The 27,116-nt window shown below is 42.1% G+C and overlaps 1 protein-coding gene across 11 annotated transcripts in view; it reads left to right on the forward strand.

Moving 5' to 3' along the window:
- SEC31A (SEC31 homolog A, COPII coat complex component) overlaps positions 1–23,956 on the forward strand; it is a 48,430-nt gene extending 24,474 nt beyond the window's left edge. For 3 of the 11 annotated variants that reach the window (XM_063309994.1, XM_063309999.1, XM_063309995.1), the window contains 11 exons: positions 262–435; positions 688–861; positions 3,727–3,816; positions 4,479–4,599; positions 7,245–7,586; positions 11,807–11,845; positions 15,975–16,033; positions 17,090–17,362; positions 18,998–19,117; positions 21,632–21,703; positions 23,424–23,956. In XM_063309994.1, coding sequence (XP_063166064.1) covers positions 262–435; positions 688–861; positions 3,727–3,816; positions 4,479–4,599; positions 7,245–7,586; positions 11,807–11,845; positions 15,975–16,033; positions 17,090–17,362; positions 18,998–19,117; positions 21,632–21,703; positions 23,424–23,603 — 1,644 coding nt within the window. In that variant the 3' untranslated portion in view covers positions 23,604–23,956. The remainder of the gene's footprint in view (positions 1–261; positions 436–687; positions 862–3,726; positions 3,817–4,478; positions 4,600–7,244; positions 7,587–11,806; positions 11,846–15,974; positions 16,034–17,089; positions 17,363–18,997; positions 19,118–21,631; positions 21,704–23,423) is intronic. The other 8 variants (XM_063309996.1, XM_063309997.1, XM_063310000.1 and 5 more) reach the window with 8 other exon arrangements.
- The last annotated feature ends 3,160 nt before the right edge of the window (positions 23,957–27,116 follow it).

Here is a 27,116-nt window from a genome sequence, read left to right on the forward strand (position 1 = left end):
TTACAAGATCAGTGGCAAGGAAGCGGATTTGTCACGAGAGATTGCCCCCATCTAGTGAGCTTCAACAATTTCTTGGGATCAGGCCTTTTATAAAGAGAAAAACAAGGCAGCCATAAGCTTACAGAATGAGTCAGAGCACAGGGAATGCAAAACTGATTGTGAACGCCACCCCTTCCAGCTTTAGTTATTTGCATCATTCGGTCTCAGATGCAAGCTTGGTCTCCTTTGCCTTTTCTTTCTCCTTCCATTTCAACCTTCTAGGATCTCATTGAAAAAGTGGTCATTCTGCGTAAGGCGGTCAAGCAGACACAGGTGATGGATGCCAACGCTGTCGGAGCTCTGCTGGCTGAAAAGATGAGCCAATATGCCAACCTTTTGGCTTCACAAGGCAGCATTGCTGCAGCTTTAGCTTTCCTTCCAGCTAATACCAACCAGGTAAAAGGACTTCACCGTACTTATGTGTATTTTCTTCTTTTGCCTTCTGCTAGATTAGAACACACAACTGAATTTAGCCTTTTAGGGCAGAGGCTCGGTCAGCCATCTCCAACAGGTTACTGTGAGTCCATTGCCTTCTTGTTTCTGTTCCACCACTTCTGTGGCTTTTATGATAACGCGACATGTATTCTTGGTAGATCTGGGCTAATACGTCCTGTGAGTGTGCTTAACTGGGTTTTGTGTGGTTTGCAGCCCAACATCGTGGTGCTACGGGACAGAATCTGTAGAGCTCAGGGGGAGCTTCCCAGGGGCCCAGAGGCACCCACAGCACCTTATGAGAGGCAGCCAGCAGCCAAGGGAAGGAGTGGGTCTGCTGCTGGCCAGATGCAGATGCCACAAGCCCCAACTCCACAATATTATCAGCAGGTAAAGCACATTTTCAGCTGCTGCCCTTAAGCTGGTGGCTACAGTATTTGAAATGACGTTGAGTGTGTTTGCATGATGTTCTGTTCAGCATTACCCAGAAATGTCCCTTGAAAGCTCTTGAGTAAGAGCCTGTTGTACCTTTTTCAGTTTGGAGAGATGCTCCTTGTCCTCTCGTTCCAGGAAGTGCTTTTGCAGATCTTGCCTACAAAGCTGCTTGAGGTTTCATGCAGTGGCTAGTCAAGGTCTTCCTGATGTGAAATGCTCTTTGGAATACTAACGTGTTCTACCCCCAGCTGATGCCTGGAAGATCTCCCCCTTCTCCATTTGTTGCTTTAAGTTCCCCTCTGGGTCTTCCAGTTTTAATAAAGCTTAGCGTTGCAAGTTGTCATTTTCCAAGCAGACTTCTTGTCCCAAAAATGTTAGAGCAGGCTTGTCACCTGGCTCAACCGTTTCCACCTGGGGACCCTCTGGATGGATTACAATTCCCATTATCCTCTTACAACAGACTGAAGTCAGTGAATGTTATACATTTATACCAGATTTGTAAATAATCTCTATCGCACGGAACAAGGAAAGGCTCCTAAAGTGAAAAAGGGATGACTCATTTCTTTCAGGACGCAAATGACCAGCATGAGTGTTCTTGTGGGCTGATTGTTGATCAACGGTTTAATAGGTTTCTTTCTATAAGCTAGTTATAAAGTTATTTTATGGATGGGGAGAGTGAAACTTACAGGTTTTCCTATTGCTTCATTCCCCCTAATAATTGGGCTTGGATATGGTATTGATTCCTGAGAAACATCCTATTTTCTTTCCTCATTCACCTCCAGACATGTGGACATAAGACAGAAGCCATATCCAGCCTCCTACATCAATTTGGAACACCAGTTTGACACCAGTCTCTTTTGGGGTCAAAATAGTGAGCAGTGGGGCTGTTAAGGTGATAACTGGGTATCTTCTTACGGAGACTTAAAGCTCTTGTTTTACTTCTTAAAATCCCTCCAATTTTTTTTAAAAAAGAGGCAGAATATTTTGCTCCCATGTGCTTCAACATTATCATCTCTGGATCTGCTCCCTTTAGCCCATGTAGGCTCCCTAGTTTTTTTGTTTTTTTTAACTGCAACTTACGGCTGTGAGGAAGTTGCCCATCCTTGATTATCCAAGTTCCCCTTTTCTCCCCTCGACTCACTTAATTGTGTTGCACCATTTGATCAGAAGACCAAGAATCTCTTGGTGCAGGAGACCATGATTCTTGCAAGCAGCCATATCTATAGTGAAAGCCAGCATTGCTTCTGAAGAGCTTTGATCAGCATACGGCTGCTGGAGGAGCAAACAACTGCATATGAATCAAACAGTCAGTTGTTAAATGTGGTCACAATTAATAGCAGTCCTAAGACAGAAGAATATATTTATTATTGATGGGAATCAGCTGGTTGTTGGAATATGAGAAAGACAGGGAAAGGGACTGTCTGGGCGTTCGGTCTTAACAGAAAAAATACTGAGCAGCTCAGGAAAAGTTAGTGGGGTTTTTTTGTTTTTTGTTTGCTAAGGATTGGTTTGGATGGCAAAATAAAAGTCTATAAAGGTAAGATAGGCAACCTTTGATGTCCAGAGGCCACTCTTAATATTTTTGATGGGGCGAGACTTAGAGTGGGTGTTGCTGTGGTGGAAAATGGGGAGGCTGTGTTGCGCAGGTAAACAGGTCAGGATTTTCTTTTCCCAGTTTTTCGGGTGGGGTGGGATATGGGATTAGATTTTATTCTTTTCTTTCACTGTGCAAAGCCTTGTTTAGGATTTATACTAGTGTTCTTGTGCTTCCTGCCACAAATTGGTGGGAAAGCAGAACACCAATTTCCAGCAAGTGTAGAGGCTTCTGCACATTGCCAGTTGTCCCATTATGTCTATATCTAGACCATTATTCTGCAAACGAAATGTTGCAGTGCTGTATGAAATGTTACCTTACAGAAAGGGGGAATATGCTTTGTTTTTGAAGATGAGCATAGTTTTACTTGATGGATTTGAGTTTTGTCTTTAGCCCAGGAGAACAAATGCATTAGGATACATAACATTTGCTCTTGAGTTACACCCAAATGTTTCCTTTTTGTCTCTTTTAATTACCTAACCTCATTTAGCAACTTTATCGAGCATCTATGGCTTTTTTCACTTGCCCCATGTCTTAATACTAGATTCCCAGTCTAGCAATTGTGGTGGACATAGAACACCCCGCTGTCATCTTCCTGAGTTTTGCATGAACAATCCCTAATCCCTGCCAGTACCTTTCCTTATACATCACAGTGCTGTGTGTTCGCTCCTGTATTAAGGTCTCACAACAGAAGTTCCTTTCCAAAGAAAGCATGGAAGGATTAAGTTTTCAAACTCTTCTGACATTAGCAAGACCTTTTGGTCTAATTCTCTTTGTGCGTTATTTAGCATGAAGACTCTAGCTTGCTGCTTCCCTTTGCTAGTGGGAGAGGATACATAACTTGAGCTGCAGACTTGCTGAGATGGGCGGCTATAGAAATCGAATGAATGAATGAATCAATGAATGAATGAATCAAAAAATAAACAAAATATGAGCTTCTAACCCTTATAGCATGAATATACCTCTTCAGAGTTGGCAGCTCTGGTGAATATTAGCTGCCTTTCCGGGATATTTAGCTTCTCTGCTTGATGTTGCTGCTTGATACCCAGCATGTTACGATGATGAAGGTCTTCAACCAATTACTGTAAATGGCTTGAAATTGTTTCTTGGTGCATTCCTGAGCATTCTGGCTGTTGGAAACTTTTTGGCATTTCATTTCATTTCATTTTTTTTATTTTTATTTTTATTTTATTTTTCCATGATTGGTATCTCTCTGTTCAATTCAGGTTAGAATTGCCCCTACTGTTACTACCTGGAGTAACAAAAACCCCACTGCCCTTCCCAGCCTTCCTGCAGCCTCTCCCTCTGAGACACAGGTATAACATTCATTCTTCCTCTTTGAGCAGGATCTGCTCTCCTCCTATAGACCTCATGCCATGTTCCTGGCACTCTTTCCTTGTTTATGCACTGTAGAATTCACAATGCATTCTTGGCCATCTGGGAGGCTGTTTCAGAGTTTCAGCTTATCCTGGCTTTCTCTGCCTATTGCCTCCAGCAAGAGATGTTGCTGTATTTTAAGATACTTGGTGAATGTCCGATGATCCATGCATTTGGAGTTCAACTAATCAACCCCATAGCTTTCATGTGTGGCACGGATGATCCTGAATTATCTTGTCATCCTTTCCCAAGATTGCTTGAAATGGTCCCCCATTTATAAAACGATCCCCATTTATAAAAATCTTGAAACAGATCCACTTCCCCTCCCTGGCCAACGCAGTAATCAAATCAGTATGCATTCAGTAATGTTGCTTCTTGAGACTATAACTTCTTGGTAATCAGATTTGAATGTTTTATATTCAAAATCCCTGTTGTAACACTGAAACCAAGGGTAGTAGAAGAAAGGATGTGTGAGCTGATGGCTGCTGTGAGTTCAGAACATTTATCTTGGAAACCAGGAATCCATGTGGGGTCTTCCCTGCTGCTACCAGTTAAGTCTAACGTCTGTATTTGTTCCTCCCCCTGCCCATTTCTTCCTCAGAGAGATAACCCCCCACCACCTCCAGGGTTTATTATGCAAAAGGATGTGAATCCACATATGCCACCACATCAGCCTGCCCATCCTGATTACAATTTTTACTCAAGACAGCCATGCCCACAGCGTAAGTAGCTGCAATCTTCTCTAGCTTGATTTTCAGGGACCACGCATGCTGGGTTCTTTAAAATGGCTCAGCAAATATGGGATAATATATTGCCTTAGTTTGCCTTGAATCTAACTACCTCTCTCTAAAGATACAGGTAGTCCTCGCTTAACAACCACAATTGGGCCCAGAATTTTGGTTGCTAAGTGGAGCAGTCATTAAGCAAATCCAACCTGATTTTATGACCTTTTTGTGGTGTTCGTTCCCCACTGATTTTGCTTGCCAGAAGATGGCCGGGAAGGTAGCAAGTGGTGATCACATGACTGCAGGACGCTGCAATGGTCATAAACCAGGAGACTGAGAGTTCTAGTCCCGCCTTAAGCATGAAAGCCGGCTGAGTGACCTTGGGCCAGTCGCTTTCTCTCACAGGGTGGTGGTTGTGGGGAAAATAGGAGGAGGTAGGAGGGTTAGGTATGTTCACCGCCTTGAGTTATTTATAAAAATAATAAAGGCGGGATAGAAAATAAATAATAAATAAATAAATGCAAACCAATTGCCAAGCACCCAAATCATGCTCATGTGACTGTGGGAATGCTGCAACAGCCGTAAGCGTGAGGACTGATCACAAGCCGGTTTTCCCAGCACGGTTGTTAAGTCCAAACCATCACTAAATGAATGGTTGTTAAGTGAGGACTACCTATAACGTTATCTGGTGCCAGGCAGTCTAACCCCAGTGTAATCAAAGGGGAGTTAACCCTTTCTCTTCTCCAAAAAAGTGAGGAGGTGGGAGATAATTGTTCTTGATTTATTAAAAAGGGAGCTTTCCTGTTTCATTCTTCTTTTGTGCTATAGCTGTTTGTTACTATTGGTATTCCTTGAAAGTGTGATCTCTGTAGCAGAAGTGAATAAGGATAAATTGTTCCAGCTTCTGCTATAATGTATTGTATAATGTGTTCTGCTTCTTGGACAGTGCTTGGAGAGTAAAAGGGACCTGAGCATTCTGCTGCGGCCTTTCCTGTCAGTGGAATAAATTGTACAGAGCTCTTCCTTAACAAACAGCGCTTTCCAGATGCCTTAGACCAGCGTTTCTCAACCTTGGCAGCTTTCAGATGTGTGGACTTCCACTCCTGGACTTCCCCAGCCAGCATGGGAGTTGAAGTCCACGCATCTGAAAGCTGCCAAGGTTGAGAAACACCACCTTAGATTATAAATCCCATTCCCAGCCAGTTTGCCAAATCACTAGGTTTAATAAAGTTTCTATCCAACATGCCTCCAGGGTACTATGTGGAAGAAGGCTGCTATGTAACTTCAGATGTGAAGAGAAAAAGCAGGGCATGTTTTTAATTAATGACCACCAAGCCAAGCCTCAGTTTGGTGGGCTACTTGGAGGGAAGGATGTCCGTTAAACTCCAGTGTCTGTTAAATCCAGATTGATGCTATTAATGTTGTGTGCACTAATGTATATCCTTTGTGCAGTTCGGCAAAGGATGTAAAAACATTAATCGCACATTTATGCAAAGAATGTAAACTGACACAAATTAAGCAAATTATGTTCCTTGTATGGACTTCATCCATTGTCGGAGAGGGTTTGACGTCTGCAATAAAATGTTGGCCTTTGCATCCAAAATCTGTTGAATGGAGGTCTGGAGAATCAGGACTTTATGTTAGGAACAACGTGTGAGTTATTGATCTCACTGTATTTTCCCAGCACTGTGACAAAGGACTACAGATGCTGCCTTGCCCAGATGGCCCATCCTTTGTGGTTTCTAGCTGAGCCAGGATTTCAGCCTATGCCTCTCCCTCCCTTCCTTCTTGGTTATTATACTGTGCTGTTTGCAGCTCCAGTTGATTATTTTCCCCTAGGGCATCTTGGAGGCATTAAATAAAATGAATATAGATTTTGCAGTGAGTTGCAGTTTAGTGAGAATTCATTTGATTCTCTTCTTTTTCTCTCCCCCTCCCCTCCCCAACCTAATCAATAATTAGTGTAACAATACTTAACAGCCTAGCAATTTCTATTCTGGGGATCAGGGCAAGGCGAAGTATTTTGTGCTTGTAGGCCGAATAATGAATTGTACGTCCAACTTGAATGATTGCATTTAAAGGAAAAAATAGCACTTGGATAATTAATATGTTTTCTAAGCTGATATAAACCTGTAAAGTACCCTTGTGTGTATGTGCATATTTTAATTCTGTCTGAAAATTCATTCTGATGGTTTTTAACATTAAGCAGGAATCTGTGTTCAAAAACCTGTGATCTGAAAGAACTGTGGATACAGGTAATCCTCACTTGATGACCATTCGTTCAGGGTTTCAGTCACGTGATTGCAATTTGGGCGCTTGGCAATTGGTTTGCATTTACGATCGTCACAGCCTCCTGTGGTCACATGACCACCGTTTTCAACCTTCCCAGCCAACTTCCTGCAAGCAGAATCATTGGGGATCCGCATTATTTGCTTAATGGCCAAGTGGTTCGCTTAATGACCATGTGATTTGTTTAACAACTGCCGCAAAAATGGTCATAAAATTGGGTCAGATTCACTTAACAACCACATCACTTAGTGACCAAAATTCCAGTCCCAGTTGTCATTAAGTGAGGACTACCTGTAGTTGTTAATCCAAACTGTTTTTCTTACTAATTTGTTCCTCTTTCCTCTCCAATGTAGCTTGTCAGCCAACCCAACAGTATACTTTTCGACCATCACTCTATCAGCCGCAACAACCACCTCTTGCTCCTCCTACTTCAACCTCCTACCCTACCCCCAATCCTCCTTACATGCCCTCTAATCCTGCCAGTGCCATGCCTCCTCCCTTATACTCAGCCCAGCCCCAGGCCTCTCCAACGAGCTTGAATCCGAGTTCTTCTCTTCCTCCCCCTCCTCCTCCTGGTGCCTCCTACCAGCATGGCCGGCCAGGAGCTCCAGCATCTTCTCTGCCATACGCATTGCCTCCTGGACCAACAGGTACAGAGACTGCGACCAGTGAGTTGGCCGCTTCCCAAAAAACAGGTCCGCGCTTGAAAGGGCCGTGGGTCTTTGCATTGGGCCTGGGAACAGGGTGCCGTTTGTCTTATTCTTACTAATGTCGCATGTCTGTGGCGATCTTGTTTTGTGAATGACATAGCATCTGGGGCACACTTTGGCAATGGCAGAAGCGTTGCCATCTTTGCACGCTGCGCAGCGTCGAACGCTTCCTCACATTCTGTTCAGAGCAATTAAGATAGTAGGTTTCCGGCCACGAAGAGGAGACTCTTAAGCTAGGTGCAATTGGCGTTCCTCCCTGTTTCTTTACAGAATATTCTCACTTTTAGAAGAGCAGCTTCCATGACTTTATCAGATAAAGGGCATTGTAGGGTTGCTCGCCAAAAGACAGTCAATGTATTTGTGCCTGTCAGGAGGAATTGGCAGCTCTAAATCAGCAGCTTGTAAGAACAACTAGCTGTCTGGTTCGAGAAACTGTGGAAGGGAATCTGGCTGTTCGTCTATTTTTGCTGCATCCCAGGAGTGTTTAGCTCTTGTTTGCAATCTGTGGCTTAACAGCCATGAATCCTTGCAGTGACATGAGCACACTGCTCCTTTCATTGTTGACATGTTGTTCCCATCCTTCCTTCCAGGAGGTTTAGGGCATTATGTAGATGTCTTTTGCTAACCCCAAGAGGTGGACCAAACCATGGGATAGTAGCCGGTTCATGCATCATGCTAAACCAGTTTTATTTTAACCATGATCTGTTAACAGAGCCAGCGTGATTGGGCTCACAACTACTTCAATATGACGTGTGAGCCCAGCCCGCAACTGATCCCATAGAATGTAATGAGCTTCACTTCTGACTGGGATTTAGAGGCAGGATCTTTCACATCCTTGTCTAATTGCTAAACTTCTCTGGCCCTCCAAGATATTCTCTCTCTATAGCAATGCTGGCTGGGGAATCCTGGGAGTTGAAGTCCACACATCTTAAAGTTGCTGAGGTTGAGAAACACTGTTCTATAGGTTCTTGGAGTGGCATTCTTGCTGTACCTTATTTTTGTGCTTGCACCCATGTTATAAACACCCCTCCTTATCCTGCTGCCCTGGCTGGAAGTGATGGGAATAGCAATCCCAACATACCTGGAGGGCACTAAGTTTCGGAACATTTATATAAAATATCTATGCAAAGCAGCTGGGTTTTTTTTTTTCTATTTGCAGAAATGTATAGTTCCTGGAAGACATACCCTTTCTTGAAGCCAGGTGGGCGCCTTTTTGGTGGCTGCTGTAGTTTTTGGTTGTATTTTGTGAGTGAGACCACCAAGGGGGCCAAAGATATGTCATAATGCTGTGCAAGTGGGTGGCAGTGATTTTTAAAGGTTAGTTTGGGATATTCTTACCTTTTTTTCCAGTTTTAGGTATGAGAAGACTATTTGATGTCTCAGCATATCTTTTTTCCCCTTTGTTTCTTACCAAAAATCGGCAAGAAACCAGTTAGGGTTTGGTAATTTGCCCCCACCCCCACTTCATCAGTGTAATATGATAGCGTAAGTGATTTCAGAGTCATGATTTGCCCACCTCTCTGAAGTCTGTCTTTAGGCTATTTATTTTTAAATGTCCTAATTCTAACCAGGCAAAATATATTTGGCAGGTGACCCAATACATCAGTTTATATTCATGGATAAGGAAGTGTTTCCAGTTGCACCGAAATGCCAAGGCGGTTTAGAAAGCCGTTTAAACATGCAATTTCCCCACCAGGGGCTGAACAGAAGTGTGTGTGCATGACTAAAGCATCTGCTGCTGTTTGTATGTTAAGCATGGCGTGAACAAGGTGTGGCTTAAAAAACCCAAGAACCTCTTGTAACCTTGCTTTTGAACCCTTTGTCCCCTTTGGTCTCAGGCACGTTTTAATGCATGGTAACAGACCTATTCCTTTACTGATGTTATTCAGTATTCCCTCTTGGGGGAAAAAAAAAAGATTATACCCTGAGTGGAAGGTGGGGAGGTCATGATTTCTCAGTGGGAAAAGATTTCCTCTTATCTATCAGAGTGAAGGCTTAGGTGAAGTGCCATCACCTCCACATCCTACTGCCTATGTAGGGACTAAGACCAATGCCCTTTCCTGGTAGACAAAACAATTAGGATGCTTGGCAGATTCATTGTCTGGACTACAGAAAAGACTTCCCCAAGATGTAAACTCACAATCCCTATCCTGCCCAGCTTCAAATGCTGGGATTTGAAATCTAACCTTATTCATCCTGATTCAACCTGCAGAGTGTTCTTAGGACAAAAAAACTTTCTGCAGCGAGAGGCAGGTATCTTCCATTTGCAACCGATCTGTTAAAAGCTGCGTATGTAACCCTGTACTTATTTACCTGGAAGTGAGTCCCAGTGAAAGCAGTAGGATTTACTTCCACATCAATACATGTAGGGCTATGTTGTTAGCAGATCCACCCAATGTCTAAAAGGAATTGATTTATAAATGGCTCAGCAGTGAATCACCAACTCTGCTAGGCCAAGTCACGTTCCCAGTGACGACAAAGTACAGAAAATTTGCCTGACCTTGTTGTCCTTGCTCCTTACCTGCCAAGAATCAGGTTTTTTTTTTTCCTTTTCTGATCTCTTTGTGTTTTGTTTCCTTTGGTACCTATCTATCTGATGCAGGTAAAGCACATTAAGGTGGGCCTTGTCAAATAACCTAATCTCCTGTCCTGCCAAAAATAGGGCCACGTCGGGGTTGCTTATTAGCCAGTGCCCACTGTGACCATTTCAATAATAATACTAGTTTTAAGCAAAGGAAAAAAGTCCTGCCATGCCTTTGATTTCCTCTATAGCTGTAAATGTAGCAGTTTTGATTAATAGCCTATAAATTTGGTTTTTAGGGAGAATGTCAACCAGCTCTATTATTAGGCAAATAGATGTCAGCAATCAGATGTCAGATAGTGAGTGGCATCAAATAAGGCCTAGCCCCATCCACTACCCTCCCAACTACCACACAGCATCTCCTGCTTTCAGCTGGACATTTACTATCCCCCTTGTTGGCCTGGATGCATTGATCTCTAGAAGTCCTCAGAGCCAGATGGCTGCTGACAATAACAAAAATTAGAGGGATGGACAGTGGGTCTCCTTACCCTCCCTCCTCAGGACCATGCAGATCAGATTGGTATTGAGTGGCTGGAGGACAACTCCAAGATAGGGGCGGTGTTGTCTTCTTATTGTGAATCCAGGAAGAGTGGAAGATGGCAGATGGACTGTACTCCAACTGCCGCCATTTTATTTTTACATTTCTACTCTTACGTCTTCCAGCACAGTTAGATAGGAACCATGAATTGAGGTGAAGAAAAACTTCTTCAGAACTTCTACAGTGCAGGATTTCAAAATTAGTTGTTCCTTGGCCAAAGTAGGCGATTCTTTCTTTTCATTGAAACCTCTCAATGAGAGTATTAACAGCAAGAACATTATCTGAAATACACTTCCCCAAACTTCTCCAAGATGATACGGCTTCATTGCATTTCTGTGTGTAGGAAAAGAGGGAGTCATTGCTCTCAACAGAATGACCCTAAAAGTTAGTCAGGGATATCTCCCTTTCCTTTTTGTCTTCCGGCCTTATCACCTTGATCTAGTATACAACACGTCTTTTTTTTCAGAGCTGTTGGTCTTCAACTACTATAACCCTCAGCCGACCTAGTCAAAGGCACACCTGAAGGAATGTGCATTTTACTATCAGTAGTAAAACTGCAGGTGTCTGCAGAGCAAACAGTTTCAGAAGCCACACCATACTGCAGGGAGAAAACCTACATCAGCACTCTTTCAGAATTCAATCAAGTCTGTGCTCATTTTAGCACACTGTCTCCTTCCTACCCCCTATTTCAGTAACAAGAAATAGAATTCACAGATTAAATTCAAGCAGAGTTTACCTATCACAACAAACCATAATTTTGTTAATGGGTGTTTTTTTATTGAGCTACAATTAATGGATTCATGCTGGCTCTGAGCTGTAAACCATGCTTTCTAATCCCCAGTGGCTGAGTTTGCACATGTTAAACCACAAATAAGGAATCCTCATTATGGTTTAGTGCAGTATGTAAATTCTTTTTCAAATTGCATATTTGATGAAATTCTGGGGCTGAATGTGGAGAATGGTATGAATGCTGCTTCCATGGTGCTTTCTGCATCTCCATATACAAAGCCTAAAAAAATATAATAATCGTTCATAACGAATATATTTTGAAACACCACCTATGTTGTTTTTGCATTTTACCTGCAGAATATCATTCTTTACAAGACCAAGCCAGTTTCCTGCAAGGTGAATTAATTATCTTATAAAATAATTGAAGTTCAACAAAAGGATCTAACGAGTTTGAATCTAGCAGTGCATGCAATCACTATTTCAACATTCTGAGTTAATTAAATTTGGTAAATTTAAATGAAATTTAACATCTAATAACATTTTTTAATAAATATAAAAAGTGGTAATGAAATAACCAATCTGGGGTTTCCAATCACGGTTGTGAACAGCTGTTAAAGAAATGATTTATGAAGTTCTTGGCAACAGTAATCTTCCTGCAAAATACTAATGTTCAGTCAGCACTACAGAGATTAGAGCAGGTCTAGGTGGTTAAGGCACCAGGCTAGAAACCAGGAGACTGTGAGTTCTAGTCCTGCCTTAGGCATGAAAGCCCGCTGGGTGGCCTTGGGCCAGTCCTTCTGTCTCAGCCCAAGAGCCAATCAGGCGTGGTAGGAGAGTTCTAGTCCCGCCTTAGGCACGAAAGCCTGCTGGGTGACCTTGCGCCAGTCCTTCTGTCTCAGCCCAAGAGCCAATCAGGCGTGGTAGGAGAGTTCTAGTCCCGCCTTAGGCATGAAAGCTGGCTGGGTGACCTTGGGCCAGTCCCTCTCTCTCAGCCCAAGAGCCAATCAGGCGTGGTAGGAGAGTTCTAGTCCTGCCTTAGGCATGAAAGCTGGCTGGGTGACCTTGAGCCAGTCCCTCTGTCTCAGCCCAGCTCACCTCACAGGGTGGTTGTTGTGGGGAAAATAGGAGGAGGAAGGAGTATTAAGTATGTTCACCGCCTTGAGTTATTTATAAAAATAATAAAAGCGGGATAAAAAGAATCTAAAAAAAAAAGACAATTCAGCTATGTGCTGTTAACAGGGTGGCTGAAGAGACAGAGTTGCAGTCTTCAGAATAGTACCCATAGTCTGGGAAATGTGTATCTGATGCTTAAAAAAATAGAAATTGTGGAATTATTTGTGTAATTATGCAAATTGAAGAGCTTTACACAAATTATCTAATAGCTCCTTTCTCATGTAGACCCCCAAGATAGGGACCCCCAAGATAGGGAATGGAAAAAGTCATAAAAATGTTCATCTGGGGCACACCCATCCCACCATTTGTAGATAATAATAATAATAGCAATAATGCAGTCTGCTCATAAGAGATCCAAAATTTTCATAGAGAAAGGGCTGTCCACTCATTTCGGCTTAACTGAAATGGGTCCCTTTGTACGAGTCTACAAGGGAAAGTGGTTTGCACAAGAGATCAGGCTGAGAGCAAATGTGCATTGCCAGAAGATATGTAGGTAATCTACTGCATGTAAATCTATCTTTGTCTCCTTGGCACATATCCCTAGTGGAATTTTGTCTTATTCAGGAATTACCACGAGTTCATCCTAAAAATGGTTTGGATGGTACCCAGAACTCAATGTCCTGTCCTTCATCCATCCATCACAAAGATTGTTCAAATTAAAACCAAGAATGTATTTGTTGCACAACGTTGCTGTTTTTCACCGAGGCCTTTCAGAGTATCTTCTATGGTTTCTATCATCAGGTGATAATTATATTTTTTAAAGCTAACCAGAATTGGGCCGCCTATAAATCTGCAAAGTAAATTTGAGAAATACATCCAATGAAAATAATTACTACTGGTCTTTGTAATGACAGAACTGTAAACTTAGCAATACATGCCATCAATTCTGTTAACATCTAGGCCTCCTCAGAGCAGATCTGTGTATACTTAGCATCAACAAGTATCAATTCTGCTTCACAAGAATTTCAGCTTTGTCTTTGTTGCTTTTAAGAATGATAAGCTGAATGTGAAAAACATACTAAGTGGACATGGCCAATATTTGGTCAAATTGCAAATTGCTGGATTTAAGATGACCGAAGGTTTAGTGTTCTGCATTCCTCTTTTCTCAACTAGCCAAAACAAAACAAAACAAAAAATCTCACTAACTTGTAGTGGGTCAGACACAATGGAGTATGCGAAACTGAATTTCTCCCTCAAGCAGATATATCCTTGCCTGGAAAATGAGGGGACCCTGAGTAATTCCTAGCACTTGCATCTCCCAAACTCCTTGACTTTAGTTTTTTTCTAGATTACTTTCTCTTGACAAACCCAAACTTGGTTGTCTTTCCAAATTATTTGACTTTTGTGCAAACCACTTTCCCTTGTAGATTTGTACAGGGGGACCCATTTCAGTTGAGCTCACATTTTTTCCCCACTTTACAAGTTGATGTGCACTTACACATATTAATCCTCCTAATGAGATATGGGTTGTCCTGTTTCTCACCAATCATTTTCCTCTGGCCTTTGTGGTGAGAGTGTTTCCCACCCTAGTTTTTTGTTTCAGTTTTAGATTTGTACATTTGCTTTTAGGGTCCTTGTTAGGACCTGAAAAAGCTATACAGAAATGTTTCCATTAAGCATTGGAATTTTAGAATAGTTATCTAGGATGGCTTAGAAGCTGGAAGCACGTGGGGAAGGTGGGATGGAGAGAAAAACATTCCATTTGTAGTTTCCCCAGTGACCTTTATTTATTTACTTATTGGAGTTATATCCCATCTTTCTTCCAGGAGTCAACGCAGTGTATGTAGCACTTCCTCCTTTATTTTTTTTCTTTTGCAACAAACACCAAGGTTGAGCTGACCCAAAGTTGCTCCTGGAGCGCCATCTTGAAGTTTGATTTTGCTAAAAGCACTCTGTTTAGAATTTGAAATAGCTGCTCCACCATATTAGAAGTATTCCAGGAAAGTTGGAACAACCTGTCTGAAGCTTGAGGTGTTTCGAATTTGAAGTGTTCTGCATAGCCCTAAAAACACCTAATGAGCTGGAACTGAGTATTTTCATCCTAATTCCTCACCTTAACCATCATACCACACCAGCTTTCTGAGATTAAACTATCTGCAGATGTGGAAAGTCAGTCCACTTGAGCACCCAGGCCTCTTTACGAAGTATGAGTATGCAGAATTCTTACTCTTGTTACCAATTAAGATGATTAGCAACCCCAACAGCAACATTTGCTGATAGCTCAGTGTGCATACAAGCTGTAAATTGTAAATGGGCAGCTACGTTGTGTTCACAGCAGCTTTGTTTTTCTGATCTTTCTGGTTCAATCTGAACTCTCTTCTGTATGTTGTTGTGGATCTAGGGCTTGTAGGAGGAGTATTAGTACAATAAAAGATAGCTGCCCTCTTTGGTTGCTGCAATCATGATGAGACACAGCAGATGTAAAATTACTTGCTTTTTCCCAATATCTTTTAAACCATAGAACAGATTCGAGCCATGCATTAAGAGAATTATTGTATCGTTACAGGCCTAGTTCACTGTAATTAATAAATGGTTGTACCCATTTATAAGATAACTGGTCAGATCTTAGAAAGGGGAGTTGAGATGCAGATTCCCCATACTTGAAACAGTCACTCAGTGAAATACACAGATCCATAGAGGTGAATGGTGATGCTGTTCCAAACAACAAGCAGCTCTTAACTCAATATCCAAGGTGGGCTTCTCCAATGTGGTGCATTCCAGATGTGCCAGGATTTCAGTCACCGAAGTTGCTTGTTTGCTAAGAATTATGAGACTTGTGATCTGATACAACTGGAGGGCAACTTTGTTCCAAAGCATTGTCCTCTGTTCACATCTGCCAAAACAAATCTCAGCTTAGTTGGAAAATAACGAGTGAATAGTAATAAATGATCAAAACAATGTATGTAAAGCATCTACTTACAGCAGATGTTTCGAACTGTCTGCTGGTCTGTAAGCCAGCTTGATGTAGGGACAGCATGACTGGAATGATTTTATTATACTGTCAAGGTATATAGTACTTTAGAAGTCGACTAAGCAGAAATCCCAGGTCCCTACCCCGAAGTGTTTGCAAACTATGTTTTGGCAAGAGAAGAGGAAAAATTAGTGGAGGCAAAATATGCATAGTTGCAAGACAGTGTAATAGAGTTTGATTTCTGTTGGGTGTTAGGACCTAGGAGTTAAGCCAAAGGCTTCATAGATTCATTAAAAACAACGTTACAAGTATGGAAGGTTCATCCTTCTGTGACGTTTCTAGATTTGATGAAATGGTAAACTTCATATAGAACGTGGCAGGTCTTCCTCTTCGCCACTCAGATTTTCTAGATTTGCCCGTGACTGTTTGTTCTTGTTGCAGGGCCTCAGAATGGCTGGAATGATCCTCCTGCTCTAAGTAGAGCCGCAAAGAAGAAGAAGGTTAGCAACACAAGGATGAACTGACATATACCTGACCATCTTACAGATAATGTTAAGCCAGGTTTAGCTTTGCATGCAGGATGGTGCCTTCTTCAAACGTGACACTTGCAAGCTTTCTCTTCCCTTTCCTCCTTCCATGTGGCTTGGGAAAATAATACACCAAACTTTATTTTTTGCTTTAACAGAGTCATGGAAGTTATTTTTCTTCTGTCTGACCCAAAGCATTAAATATTTGTTTGGAATTGCATGCAGATTGGACTGTTCTGATCATCTTCAGAGGCTTTTCTCTGCTTCCCTAACTGATGAAAGAGTTAATGTGGGAAATATTAAATGTAGCCCCCTCCCCCCATAAGACAAAGGCAGCACCTCAGAAATGGTGAAAATGTCATTATTTCCCTTATACAGCAGAAATATACAACTTGGTTTGCAGGGCCACATGTAGTCACTGAAAGAATTGTGATTTTTAATATGACAGAAGTGGAAAATTATTAAAAATATGTTATGGAAGGTAATTGGAAGGTAATAGTAACCACATTTAATCTTAATTAAATATAAATTAAAGCTACAGCCCTGGAGAGCCACTCAGAGGACAGCTTTGTCCCTTGGCCCAGAAAATGTTGTGCACCCCTAACTTAAAATATCATTTGTAAAAGGTTAGAGAATTGCAGAGATGATAAAATTTGAGTTATGCAAGATTGAGGGATAGGGTGAAAAGATGGGATTTTTTTTTAAACTTGGTAGGGATGTATAAATCCAGATTTCTATGGGTGTGGTTTTATGATATTCAATAAACCGATATTTTTGGCAGTTTTGACTGGAAACGGTTGCCTATGTCTTTTTCTGGTCAAATGTCTTAAATGTTTAAATGGCCTTTTGCTAAGTTCCTAATAATAAAGTTAATTTTCATAGATACTTAAAACCAGTCAGTTGATAACTCCTGCTAGGTTATTTTATGCAGGGTTATAAAAACGAAATAGTTAATACAATTGCTTCAACTGATAGAATTTGAATACATTTTTCTTGCAACGTTTCACTCGTTCCCTGTTTTCGTTTTAGGCGCCTGACGCCTTCTTACCGCCTGTTCCCATCACGGCCCCCATCATGACTCCTTTGTCAGACCCGCAAGCTCAGCTGCAGCAGCCCCCCACTTCAGTCCCACCCCCAGCCCAGGTCCCCTTCCAGCCTTCCCATCTGCCTCCGGGCCAGCCAGGGTTACAGAGCCCCTTCCAGAACGTTCCACAGCCAGGGGTCCAGACAATCCTGACTCCAGCTGTATCGGCATCTAGCATGGAAGGAGCGCCAGGAGCTCCCACAGGAAATGCCATGCAGGTAAGCTTGTCTCAATATGCCAGTGATTGTGCTTGGATGTCACCAAGTTCTTACTTGTATAAGAGGTCCATGCATGGCCTTTGCATAGTAGATTCTTCCCTGGAATGTTTTGAACAATTCCAGAGGCTGAAAGCACCATAGATGAGGAGGCATCTGCTAGGGAGGTATTCTAGAACAGTGTCTGCAGGAAGATTTTCAAGGAATCCCACTGGTGGAGATGCCCAGTGTTTGTCTCCCCTGCCCCTGCTCCTCCCACTGAACTTGGACTATGATATGAACTATGATATGAACTTTGACCATGATATGAACTTTAACTACAGGTAGTCCTCGCTTAACAACCATTCATTTAGTGATGGTTCAGACTTACGATGGTGCTGGAAAACTGATTTACAATTGGTCCTCACGCTTATGGCCGTCTCTGTGTCCCCTTGGTCACGTGATCACAATTTGGACACTTAGCAGCCGGTTCTCATTTATGACAGCGTCATGTGGTCACGTGATTGCCATTTTCAACTTTCCCAGCTGGCTTCTGGCAAGCAAAATCAACGGGGAACCGTGTGATTCACTTAATCACATGGTTCGCTTAATGCCTGTGGTGATTTGCTTAATGACTGCCTCAAAAAAGGTTGTAAAATCGGGCCGGATTTGTTTAATGACCGCTTCACAAAGCAACCAGAATTCCAGTCCCAATTGTGGTTGTTAAACGAGGACTACCTGTATAATGCCAAATTCCTTGGTGGTTCAAAGCTATAAGCCCAAGATAGAAAATCCTTTTAACCCTCCCTGAAACATCTTGTTCATTTGGCAGGGAAGCAGTTATGCTCCTTTCTTTAAAAGGGGGGAAAAGGTAATCAAGGTAAAGGCCTGCCCCTGAGAAAACCTTAGGCACTGAGGAATCAGGGCATGCCCTTTTCCTCTCCTTTGGGTGACAAGTCAATTGAAACCAATGTTTTTCTTGAGATGGGCAATAAGAAAATGGGAAAATGCTAAAGTCTGGACTTCACATAGGATATATAAAGTCTATATTTTACAGACTACTGAATAAATTCTATAAGGATATAGAAGCTTTCCTCTGCTCCAAGTTGTCTTGACCGCTAGGTGTCAGAAGTGAGGTGGGGGTGGCGAATAAGCCCAGCCTCTTTTTAAAATTCCATGTCTGTCAAGCAACTACTTGTGATTCCCTTTGGGCCCTCCCTTGCTACAAGGCCAGAAGTCCAACCAAGTTATTTAGCTTCTTCATAATGGAGGGAATTCATAGACTTTATTGTAATCTATTGTTCTCCTATTAAAGACTGGAAATAGGTATGAGGCTTTCTTAAACCCAGTGTTTCTCAGCCATGCTGGCTGGGGAATTCTGGGAGTTGAAGTCCACACATCTTAAAGTTGCCAAGGTTGAGAAACACTGCTCTAGCCACTGGGCACTGAGAAGAGCCTTGGATTAAGACATAATTTGTTGAAACCATTTTTAAACCACAATTGGATGGGCTTGCACAAGACGATAAGTCATACGCCATAAATTATTAGGGTGTGACACAATGTGTGAACTTAGCCATAGTTGTTTGAGAATCCCACTTGGTAAAAAGGCTGGGGACACGAGTTCCAAAAAATCTTCAATTATTTTTTTCCCTCCTCCAGCACATGCAGTCCCTGCCCACAGAGAAGATAACAAAAAAGCCCATTCCTGAGGAACACCTTATCCTAAAGACCACTTTTGAAGCTTTGATCCAGAGATGTCTCTCTTCAGCTACAGATCCGGTACATCTTTCATATGCGATAGCAGCTCTGTTATTTTAAAAAATGCATTTTGTGTAGCTTAATCATATATTCATAGCTTGTAGCATCCATCATTCTGTGACAAGTCACCAGAGCTAATTTATAGCTACTAGCTCAGCTGTCTCCATGCTTCATATAATCAGGTTATCAAGGAAATTGCAGCTACTGTGTGATTTATGCAGTGGGCCATAGATGGAGCCCCTCCTTCTGGAAAGCTGAGATGAAATTTAGTGCTTGCCAGTGCGCATGGGGAGCAAACATAAAGGTGTGCAAAATACCCATTTATAGTTATGTCTAAAATGGGAAGCAGATGACTACCATGGTTCTTTTAGCTCCTGACTTACTCGGGGAACACTTTTTTTTTTTTTGCACAGAGAAGCTTTTAACCATCTTCAGTTTGCATTTTTCCTCCATTTCAGTTAGTGGTAAGCTACAGCACCAATCATCCCAGCCAAGATGGGAAGTGTTCAGAAATGATAAAAGTGGTAGTAGAGCAAATGTTGGAAAAGGCTGAGATGCCTAGCAGGTTTCAGCATTACACTATCCTGAGACCTACAAGGAAATAGCAAGGGCTACAGAAGAATTAGTGAACTCAGTTCAATTTGGCAGATCCGTAAAGCCACTGGAAGTTAGAAACAAGAAAGGACAGAGGAGTTGCCTGTTGGCATTATGTCACAAACCAACTCCCGGTTCATCTTTGGACTGTAATCCAATATGGAGAATTCTTTTCTTCCCACTAGTAAAAGTAAAGGTTTCCCTTGACATTAAGTCCAGTCGTGTCCAACTCTAGGGGGCGGTGCTCATCTCCGTTTCAAAGCCGAAGAGCCGGCATTTGTCTGTAGACACTTCCGTGGTCATGTGGCCAGCATGACTACACGGAACGCCGTTACCTGCCCGCCGAAGCAGTACCTATTAATCTACTCTCATTTACATGTTTTCGAACTGCTAGGTTGGCAGGAGCTGGGACTAGCAACAGGAGCTCACCCTGTCATGCGGATTCGAACCACCAACCTTCCAATCAGCAAGCTCAGCGGTTCAACCCGCAGCGCCACTGCGTCCCTTTCTTCCCACTACTAGGATGCAAATCCATCAGCTAGATTTTGGACTCAGCCTGAATTAAGTAGCTTATTTTTCTTGATCCCAAAGCCAGTTCTTTGTAGCTTCCATGCAGTCTCAAATAAAAGACTGCAGCTACGCAGCCACACAGAGCAGTTCTCAGATTCTTCTAGAACAATACAGAATGTGATGTGTTTCAGTCCTCCTTCTCCAAAACATAAAGGAAAAGCTAAGCTTTAGACGTTCATCAAGGGTAGCCTCATGGAGAGCACATTGTAGTAGTCAAGTCAGGATGCAGCCAAAGCATGAGTAGCTATTAGCAGGTCTGATCAGTAAATCCCATTAACTTCCTCTCCCCCACAACAGATTACTCTTGCCTGAAACATAGCTGACTTTTGAAACATCCACCCTCAAATATTTAAAATCCCAACACATATGCGCACACCCCACCATGCAGTTCCTACCCGTCTTCTCCGAAGGGAGCAACAAGATACTCAGGGCATTGTAGGTGCCCTAACCAGGCAGTGTCTGATGATCACCAATTTGAGTAAGACTAAGCGTGTCCATAGAGGGGACGCGGTGGTGCTGTGGGTTAAACCGCTGAGCTGCTGAGCTTGCTGATCGGAAGGTCGGCGGTTCGAATCCGCGTGACAGGGTGAGCTCCCGTTGCTAGTCCCAGCTCCTGCCAACCTAGTAGTTCGAAAACATGTAAATGTGAGTAGATTAATAGGTACTGCTTCGGCAGGCAGGTAACGGCGTTCTGTATAGTCATGCTGGCCACATGACCGCGGAAGTGTCTACGGACAAACGCCGGCTCTTCGGCTTTGAGATGGAGATGAGCACCACCCCCTAGAGTCAGACACAACTGGACTTAAAATCAGGGGAAACCTTTACCTTTACTAAGCATGTCCATAGCATAACATAAACCATTGTTTAACAACTCGTTAAGCAATTTAGGTCTTTGTTTGAAACCTGTGCATAACTGACAGTTTGAGATTATGGATTCCATAGGGTGCATGTTATCACTCATGACCCTGCTTTCACACAATATTTCAAAGGATTCTGTGTTTAGGAAAGAACTCCATGCCTTACATTCATAGGATAGAAGTAACACTTAACTGAAATCTACTGGTATACATCAAACTCATCACCTGATGCCCTCCTAGTATGTTGGACTACATAATTCCCAGAATTCCTCACTACCATGGCATTCTAGATATCATGGAATGTATCTGGAGGATGCTAGAGAGGGCAAACTACATCAGATTTTATATGTGCAGAGTCCTTATGTGTTGTATTCAGTCTGAATGCAAGATGTTCTCAGGGGTGGAAATGGTCAAAGTAGAATCTCTGACTGTAGTCCTTTCACCATGGATGTACATCTTGAAAGCCCAGGTAGATGCAACTGTTCTCGGTTTTCTGTTCTGCTTTCTTCCATAGCAAACCAAGAGGAAATTAGATGATGCCAACAAACGCCTGGAGTTTCTGTATGATAAACTAAGAGATCAGACGGTAAGCTTTATTTATAGCCATGCACCTCTCTTACAGCCAGTGATTCTTCTGTCCTGCAGGTTTTTTTAATCAGGTTCAGAATACTTTCATTCCAGGAGACCTTCAAGCTAAGCAAGATAACTTCAGGAGTAGAACTTCCTTTTAGTTTTGAGATAATTCTCTGGGCATTGATATTTATTTTTGCTTTCATTTCTCCCTTCGTGCATTTAAAAACACATGTATTTGTTAGAAACATGCACTGTGCTGTGGAATGGGCCCTGTAGTGTTCTAACAAATACGTAGAATGCCTTCCTAGGGTGCCTTTGAATGTCTGTGATAAGCTATCATAGAGTAATTTTGTGTTTGGTAGCTAGATGTTTAAATGCATTGATCAGTTAGCTGTGGGATGAAATCAGGACTAAGTCTAATTTATCTCTTGAGGATTCCAAATCAATACAAGACCCCCTGAAGCTCAGATTTGGTCCAGGACGTTATATCCCCAGTGGTCTGGCAGTGCAGCAACAGAAGATAGTTTGTAGCATCTGGCATTCCGTAGTTTGTTGCCTGGAAGAAAAGCAGGTTACACTTGAGTGTATGGGATATAATGAAAATATTTTGCGGGATTTGAGGGGAGAGACATGGGTCCTCACTCAAGATGGCTGCAGTGAAATAGTTTATGCATTCACAAAATAACTTCCAAGGTGGGTGTGGTTGCTACAAACTAGTCATCTTACAGAAACTACATTAGTGAAGCTAAAATTGTAAACTACCCAGAGTCCCCCATTGGGGGTGATGGGTGGTGACATAAATTTAATTAATTAAAGCAGTGGGGCTGTGGGTTAAACCACTGAGCTGCTGAACTTGCCGATCGGAAGGTCGGCGGTTCGAATCCACGTGACGGGGTGAGCTCCCGTTGCTAGTCCCAGCTCCTGCCAACCTAGCAGTTCGAAAACATGCAGATGTGAGTAGATTAATAGGGACCGCTTCGGCAGGCAGGTAATGGCGTTCCGTTTAGTCACGACCATGGAAGTGTCTACGGACAAACACCGGCTCTTCAGCTTTGAAACAGAGATGAGCACCGCCCCCTAGAGTCGGACATGACTGGACTTAATGTTAAGGGAAACCTTTACCTTTAAATAAAATAAAAATAGCTTGCCTAGGAATCTGTATGTGCTGGACTTGAGCTTCAAACCAGAAAAGACACTCTTCTGAACTCCTGGTTTTCTGTTCCAGTGATTGTTTCCCCAAAGCGGCAATGGTTAGGGATGCTATTATTCTCTAAGAAGTTAGGAGATGAAGAGCTTGGCCAAAAACTAAGACTAGGGTGGTAGTACTGTATAAGTGTAGTCCCAGCCCAAAGCCCATCTTCTCCCCTGTACGACAGAAGGCAAATTCTGTGATGGATTCTGGTTGGTTGGCAAATTGAAGGAGGCTTGGGGAAATGGCTTAGTAAACCACATACTGTTAGGGGGAAGGGGATACTGCTACAACCTTATAACTACCAGTTGTACTTGGCATGTGCGACTATCCTTACCCTATTAGCAGCTGCTTTTTGTTGGTTAAGCAGGTTGAGCTGCTATTCAGGTGAACAAGAAAGAAGGTTTTGTTTTGTTTTTTAAATAGCTATAGCAGTTCTAAAATTGCAGTTTGGAGAGTGTTTGATGTCCAAACAGGCCCAGGTTTGGAAAACAATAATTGTGGTAAGGATGGGTCTCATATTGTTTTTTTCCCTCTTTTCCAGCTCTCACCAATGATAATCAATGGTTTGCACAACATTGCCAGGAGCATTGAAACCCGGAACTATACTGAGGGGCTGAACATTCACACCCACATTGTCAGCACAAGTAACTTCAGTGAAACGTCAGCTTTCATGCCCGTGCTGAAAGTAGTCCTCACTCAGGCCAACAAGCTTGGTGTCTGAAGTGGGCTTCAGTAGAAGGCGTGTAGCTGTGGAAGGGTGCATGAAATGTTCCACATTCTGTCCCTTAGAGCATGATGCAGTAGAGAGCAGATCACTGCAGTCTCCGTGCAAGATGAGCTTCATTTTAGAAAGGCCCATGAGCTCTGGTGCTTATTCTTTCTCTTCTCTTTTATTATTCTTACCTACAGATACTGTATTTAATTATGCCACCCCCATATTGTCCATTTTAAATGCATGTTATCTGCTGCTTTGAAAGTGGCTTTTAAATACTGAAAAGAGAGAGTATAAGGCAGCCATCGAAGAAATCCCTTCCACAATTCTCAGTATCAACCAATTAAAGGTTCCAGATTCTATTTTATATGTGTGCTGAGTTATTCTTCATTTTAAGCATCCATTGTTGACTTGATTATAGTTAGTTTAACTTTCAGTTCAGTTAATAGCTTTGTTTTTGTTGGGCCACATGATTGTTTATTTAGACACGTTTCCATGAAATTAAACTTCCAAAGTACTTCTCGGAAATTAAACTTCAGCCTTATTTTTCAGAACCTCACCCTCTGTGTCAAAATGACACAAAGGCTGTTTTGAATAGATCATTGCATTGATGATGATCTCATCCGTGATGGAATCGTGCCATTGGATCCATAATTTCTTCTGATGTTTCATGTTTCCTAAGCTTTCACACTTTGCATCTTCATGAGATGAGTGTTGGCCAGTATCTCCTAAGCACTCCCTCCATGTGTGAGAGGACAATGAGAGATATTCAGGTTAAATGCCAGGGTGTTGGCCTGTTTTTCATGATTGTGTGCAGCATTATAAAGATTTATTTATTTACAGTCCAAGACCAAACCAACAAACATTAAAACATATACAGGAGTTAGGAAAAAAAGTTATACAAATAAATTACATAAAAACCAAAGACAATCAAAGCTGGGAAGAAAGCACCAGCTGATCCCTGTGGGCTAAAAGTACACACAGAAATTTTGCTGCTGCCCTTGATACATTTTGGAATCGATCACTTAAAAAGAAGGTGGTGGTCTCGTCATCATGGGGAAAATTATGCTTTGTAATAACTGGGTTTATAAGTTTTAATCACTGTATATAAAGTGGGCATTTTAATAAAACGAGGTATAGATTCAATCTCTATCTCAACACATACAAATTCAATTTTCCTATGGGAGGTTGAAATATCTCCCACTTGCCATCCTTCTGGATAGCACATCCATTTGGGCTGGAAGAAAAATGCCTCATATGGAGAGTACAGGATCTTAAAAAAAAATAGGGAGAGTCCTGGAGCATGGGGCAATTCTTCTATAACAGATGGGAGATTTTGGCCTTGACTGAATATCTAAATCCAGACCTTCTGTCTGAGTTCTGCTAAGGTTTTATCAAGGCCTACAGTAAGTAGAGGTGGTATTGACAGACCACAATATATCAGGTCTTGGTCAATTTGCTTTTGCAGGGTGGATGCAAATTTATTGTTCATGGTAAGATGAACCAAGGAGGCTCCCCCCAAAGGATCTCCCTTGCCTGGGACCTTAAGCAGCATAGTCTGCATGCCTCCCCCAAAGAGATGCTACCTGATTCCAATTGTGTTACAGCACGTAGGTTGAGTGAGAGATGCATACAGACCATAAAACTCAACCCGTATAAACCCATTAGTACCCGTGGTGCATCATTTTGGAAAAATTGTCTTGTGCAGGCTTCTTTGTGTGTCCAGAAGAGGTTTTGTGTATTTATTTAAATTCCGTGGCTTTCCAGACAGCTTGAAATCTCAACTACTACAACCCAATGAATGAAATTCTTCCACATACTGTCATCTCATTCCTAGATGGATTTAAACTTAAAAGCTTCCACTGCTTTAAAATAGAAACTTCTTTTCCCCAGCTATCTTTGGTCGTTTAAGCATAGTTTTGAGAAGTTTATTTAGGTTTCAGAGACCACGCATTTTTGAATGCATGATTATAACAACGATTCCAATAGAGTATGCATAGCTCAAGAGCTGAACTGTTGGGTTAATGAACCAGCTGCAGGAAAACCACCAAGTTAAGAAAACACCAAGAACTCAACAGTTGCAAAAATGAGCTAGTCAGAAGCTTGCTTATCTAGTGTGGAGTGTCATTCCTAGGCTATGGAATGCACCTCCTTGGGAGTTGCATTTGGGCCCCACTCTCTTCTTAGAAAACCTGTAAAGATTTCCACTAGACTTTTTAAGTTGTTGATTCAAAAATAACTTTTTGAAAAGGTTTTTCAGCTTTCCATTTAACCAGTCACCTGAATACTCATTTAAGGAGAAATGTGGATATAAATTGATTTTATTTTAAAAAAGGATAATCCACTAAAAATTCTTTGAAGCAGCTGAAGAAGGACTCAGCAAGAAGCTGGGGAAGGCAATGGCAAACCACCCTGCTATAGTCTGCCAAGAAAATGTCGCGAAAGCGGCGTCCCCCCAAAGGGTCAGACATGACTGGGTGCTTGCACAGGGGACCTTTCACCTTTCATCTTCAAAAAGCTGTGCAAGAAGAGCTGTTCCTACTGTAAAAATGGGAATTGAATGGAACCCAGATCGTGTGAGCTGATACAGAGAGTTCTGCATCTCTACTGTAAGCATAATGAACCAGATCCTTTTGCCTTAGCTGGGATGAAAATGGAGGCTTCTAATTGCCCCTCCGCTTTTAATTGGCTTAAAGCACTTGAGCTTTACATAAGGAATTATTATATAATTTTTAATTGCAGGTAGCTAGCCAACCATTCAATTGGTCTGAAGGTCATGCTTGATCTACAACCTACAGTCTTCCAGATAGTGTGGAATTGATCCCCTCTGCGTAGAACCGCCACCCTCACACAAACCAGTCTCCTTCACAGAACACACACGTCCCATTCTTGCAAGCAGAAACAACAGAAGATAAAATGTAATGGAAAGGGGGAGGGGGAAGCAGTAAGTGCATCGTGAAGACAAAAAAAGGGAACAACGGGATGTGGAAGAGGTAAAGAGAAGAGCAAGCTGGTGGGAGCAGGGGAAGAGAAAGCCTGATAAACGAATTTAGAAGGCTAATTTTGCCAGGCAAAGAGCTCCCAAAAAATTATAGAGCATTCAGTTTTTTAGCAGCATGTCTGCAGCCATTTAGATTGCTTGCTCATGCCTATTATTTCAGGGGCTGCTGTTCTTATCAGCTTGTCCTCCCCCCCCCCCATCCCACCCCTATAGTTATTTGGGGCAACAGATAATCTTATTAAGGAAAAATAATAGACCCATCATGAGGATTCCGCGAGAGGTCACTAGGAGTTCACGATCTATTTTAAAAATTAGTTCAGATTCCAGCAAGTTCACATTAAAGAGGTAAATTTCATTCTTTATTTTCAGTTTAAGAACACTGTTAATGCATATAGTATACAGGCCTTCACACGAAACAAATATTATACTTTTGTAACCTCGGGCCTATATTTGAGCCTGAATGTGCAGAGGTCCCCCGGGGCCTGAAAAATATTTCAAGGGGTCCTCCAGGGTCAAAAGGT

Source organism: Candoia aspera, chromosome 8 (genome assembly GCF_035149785.1).
Source record: "Candoia aspera isolate rCanAsp1 chromosome 8, rCanAsp1.hap2, whole genome shotgun sequence".
Classification (NCBI taxonomy): domain Eukaryota; kingdom Metazoa; phylum Chordata; class Lepidosauria; order Squamata; family Boidae; genus Candoia; species Candoia aspera.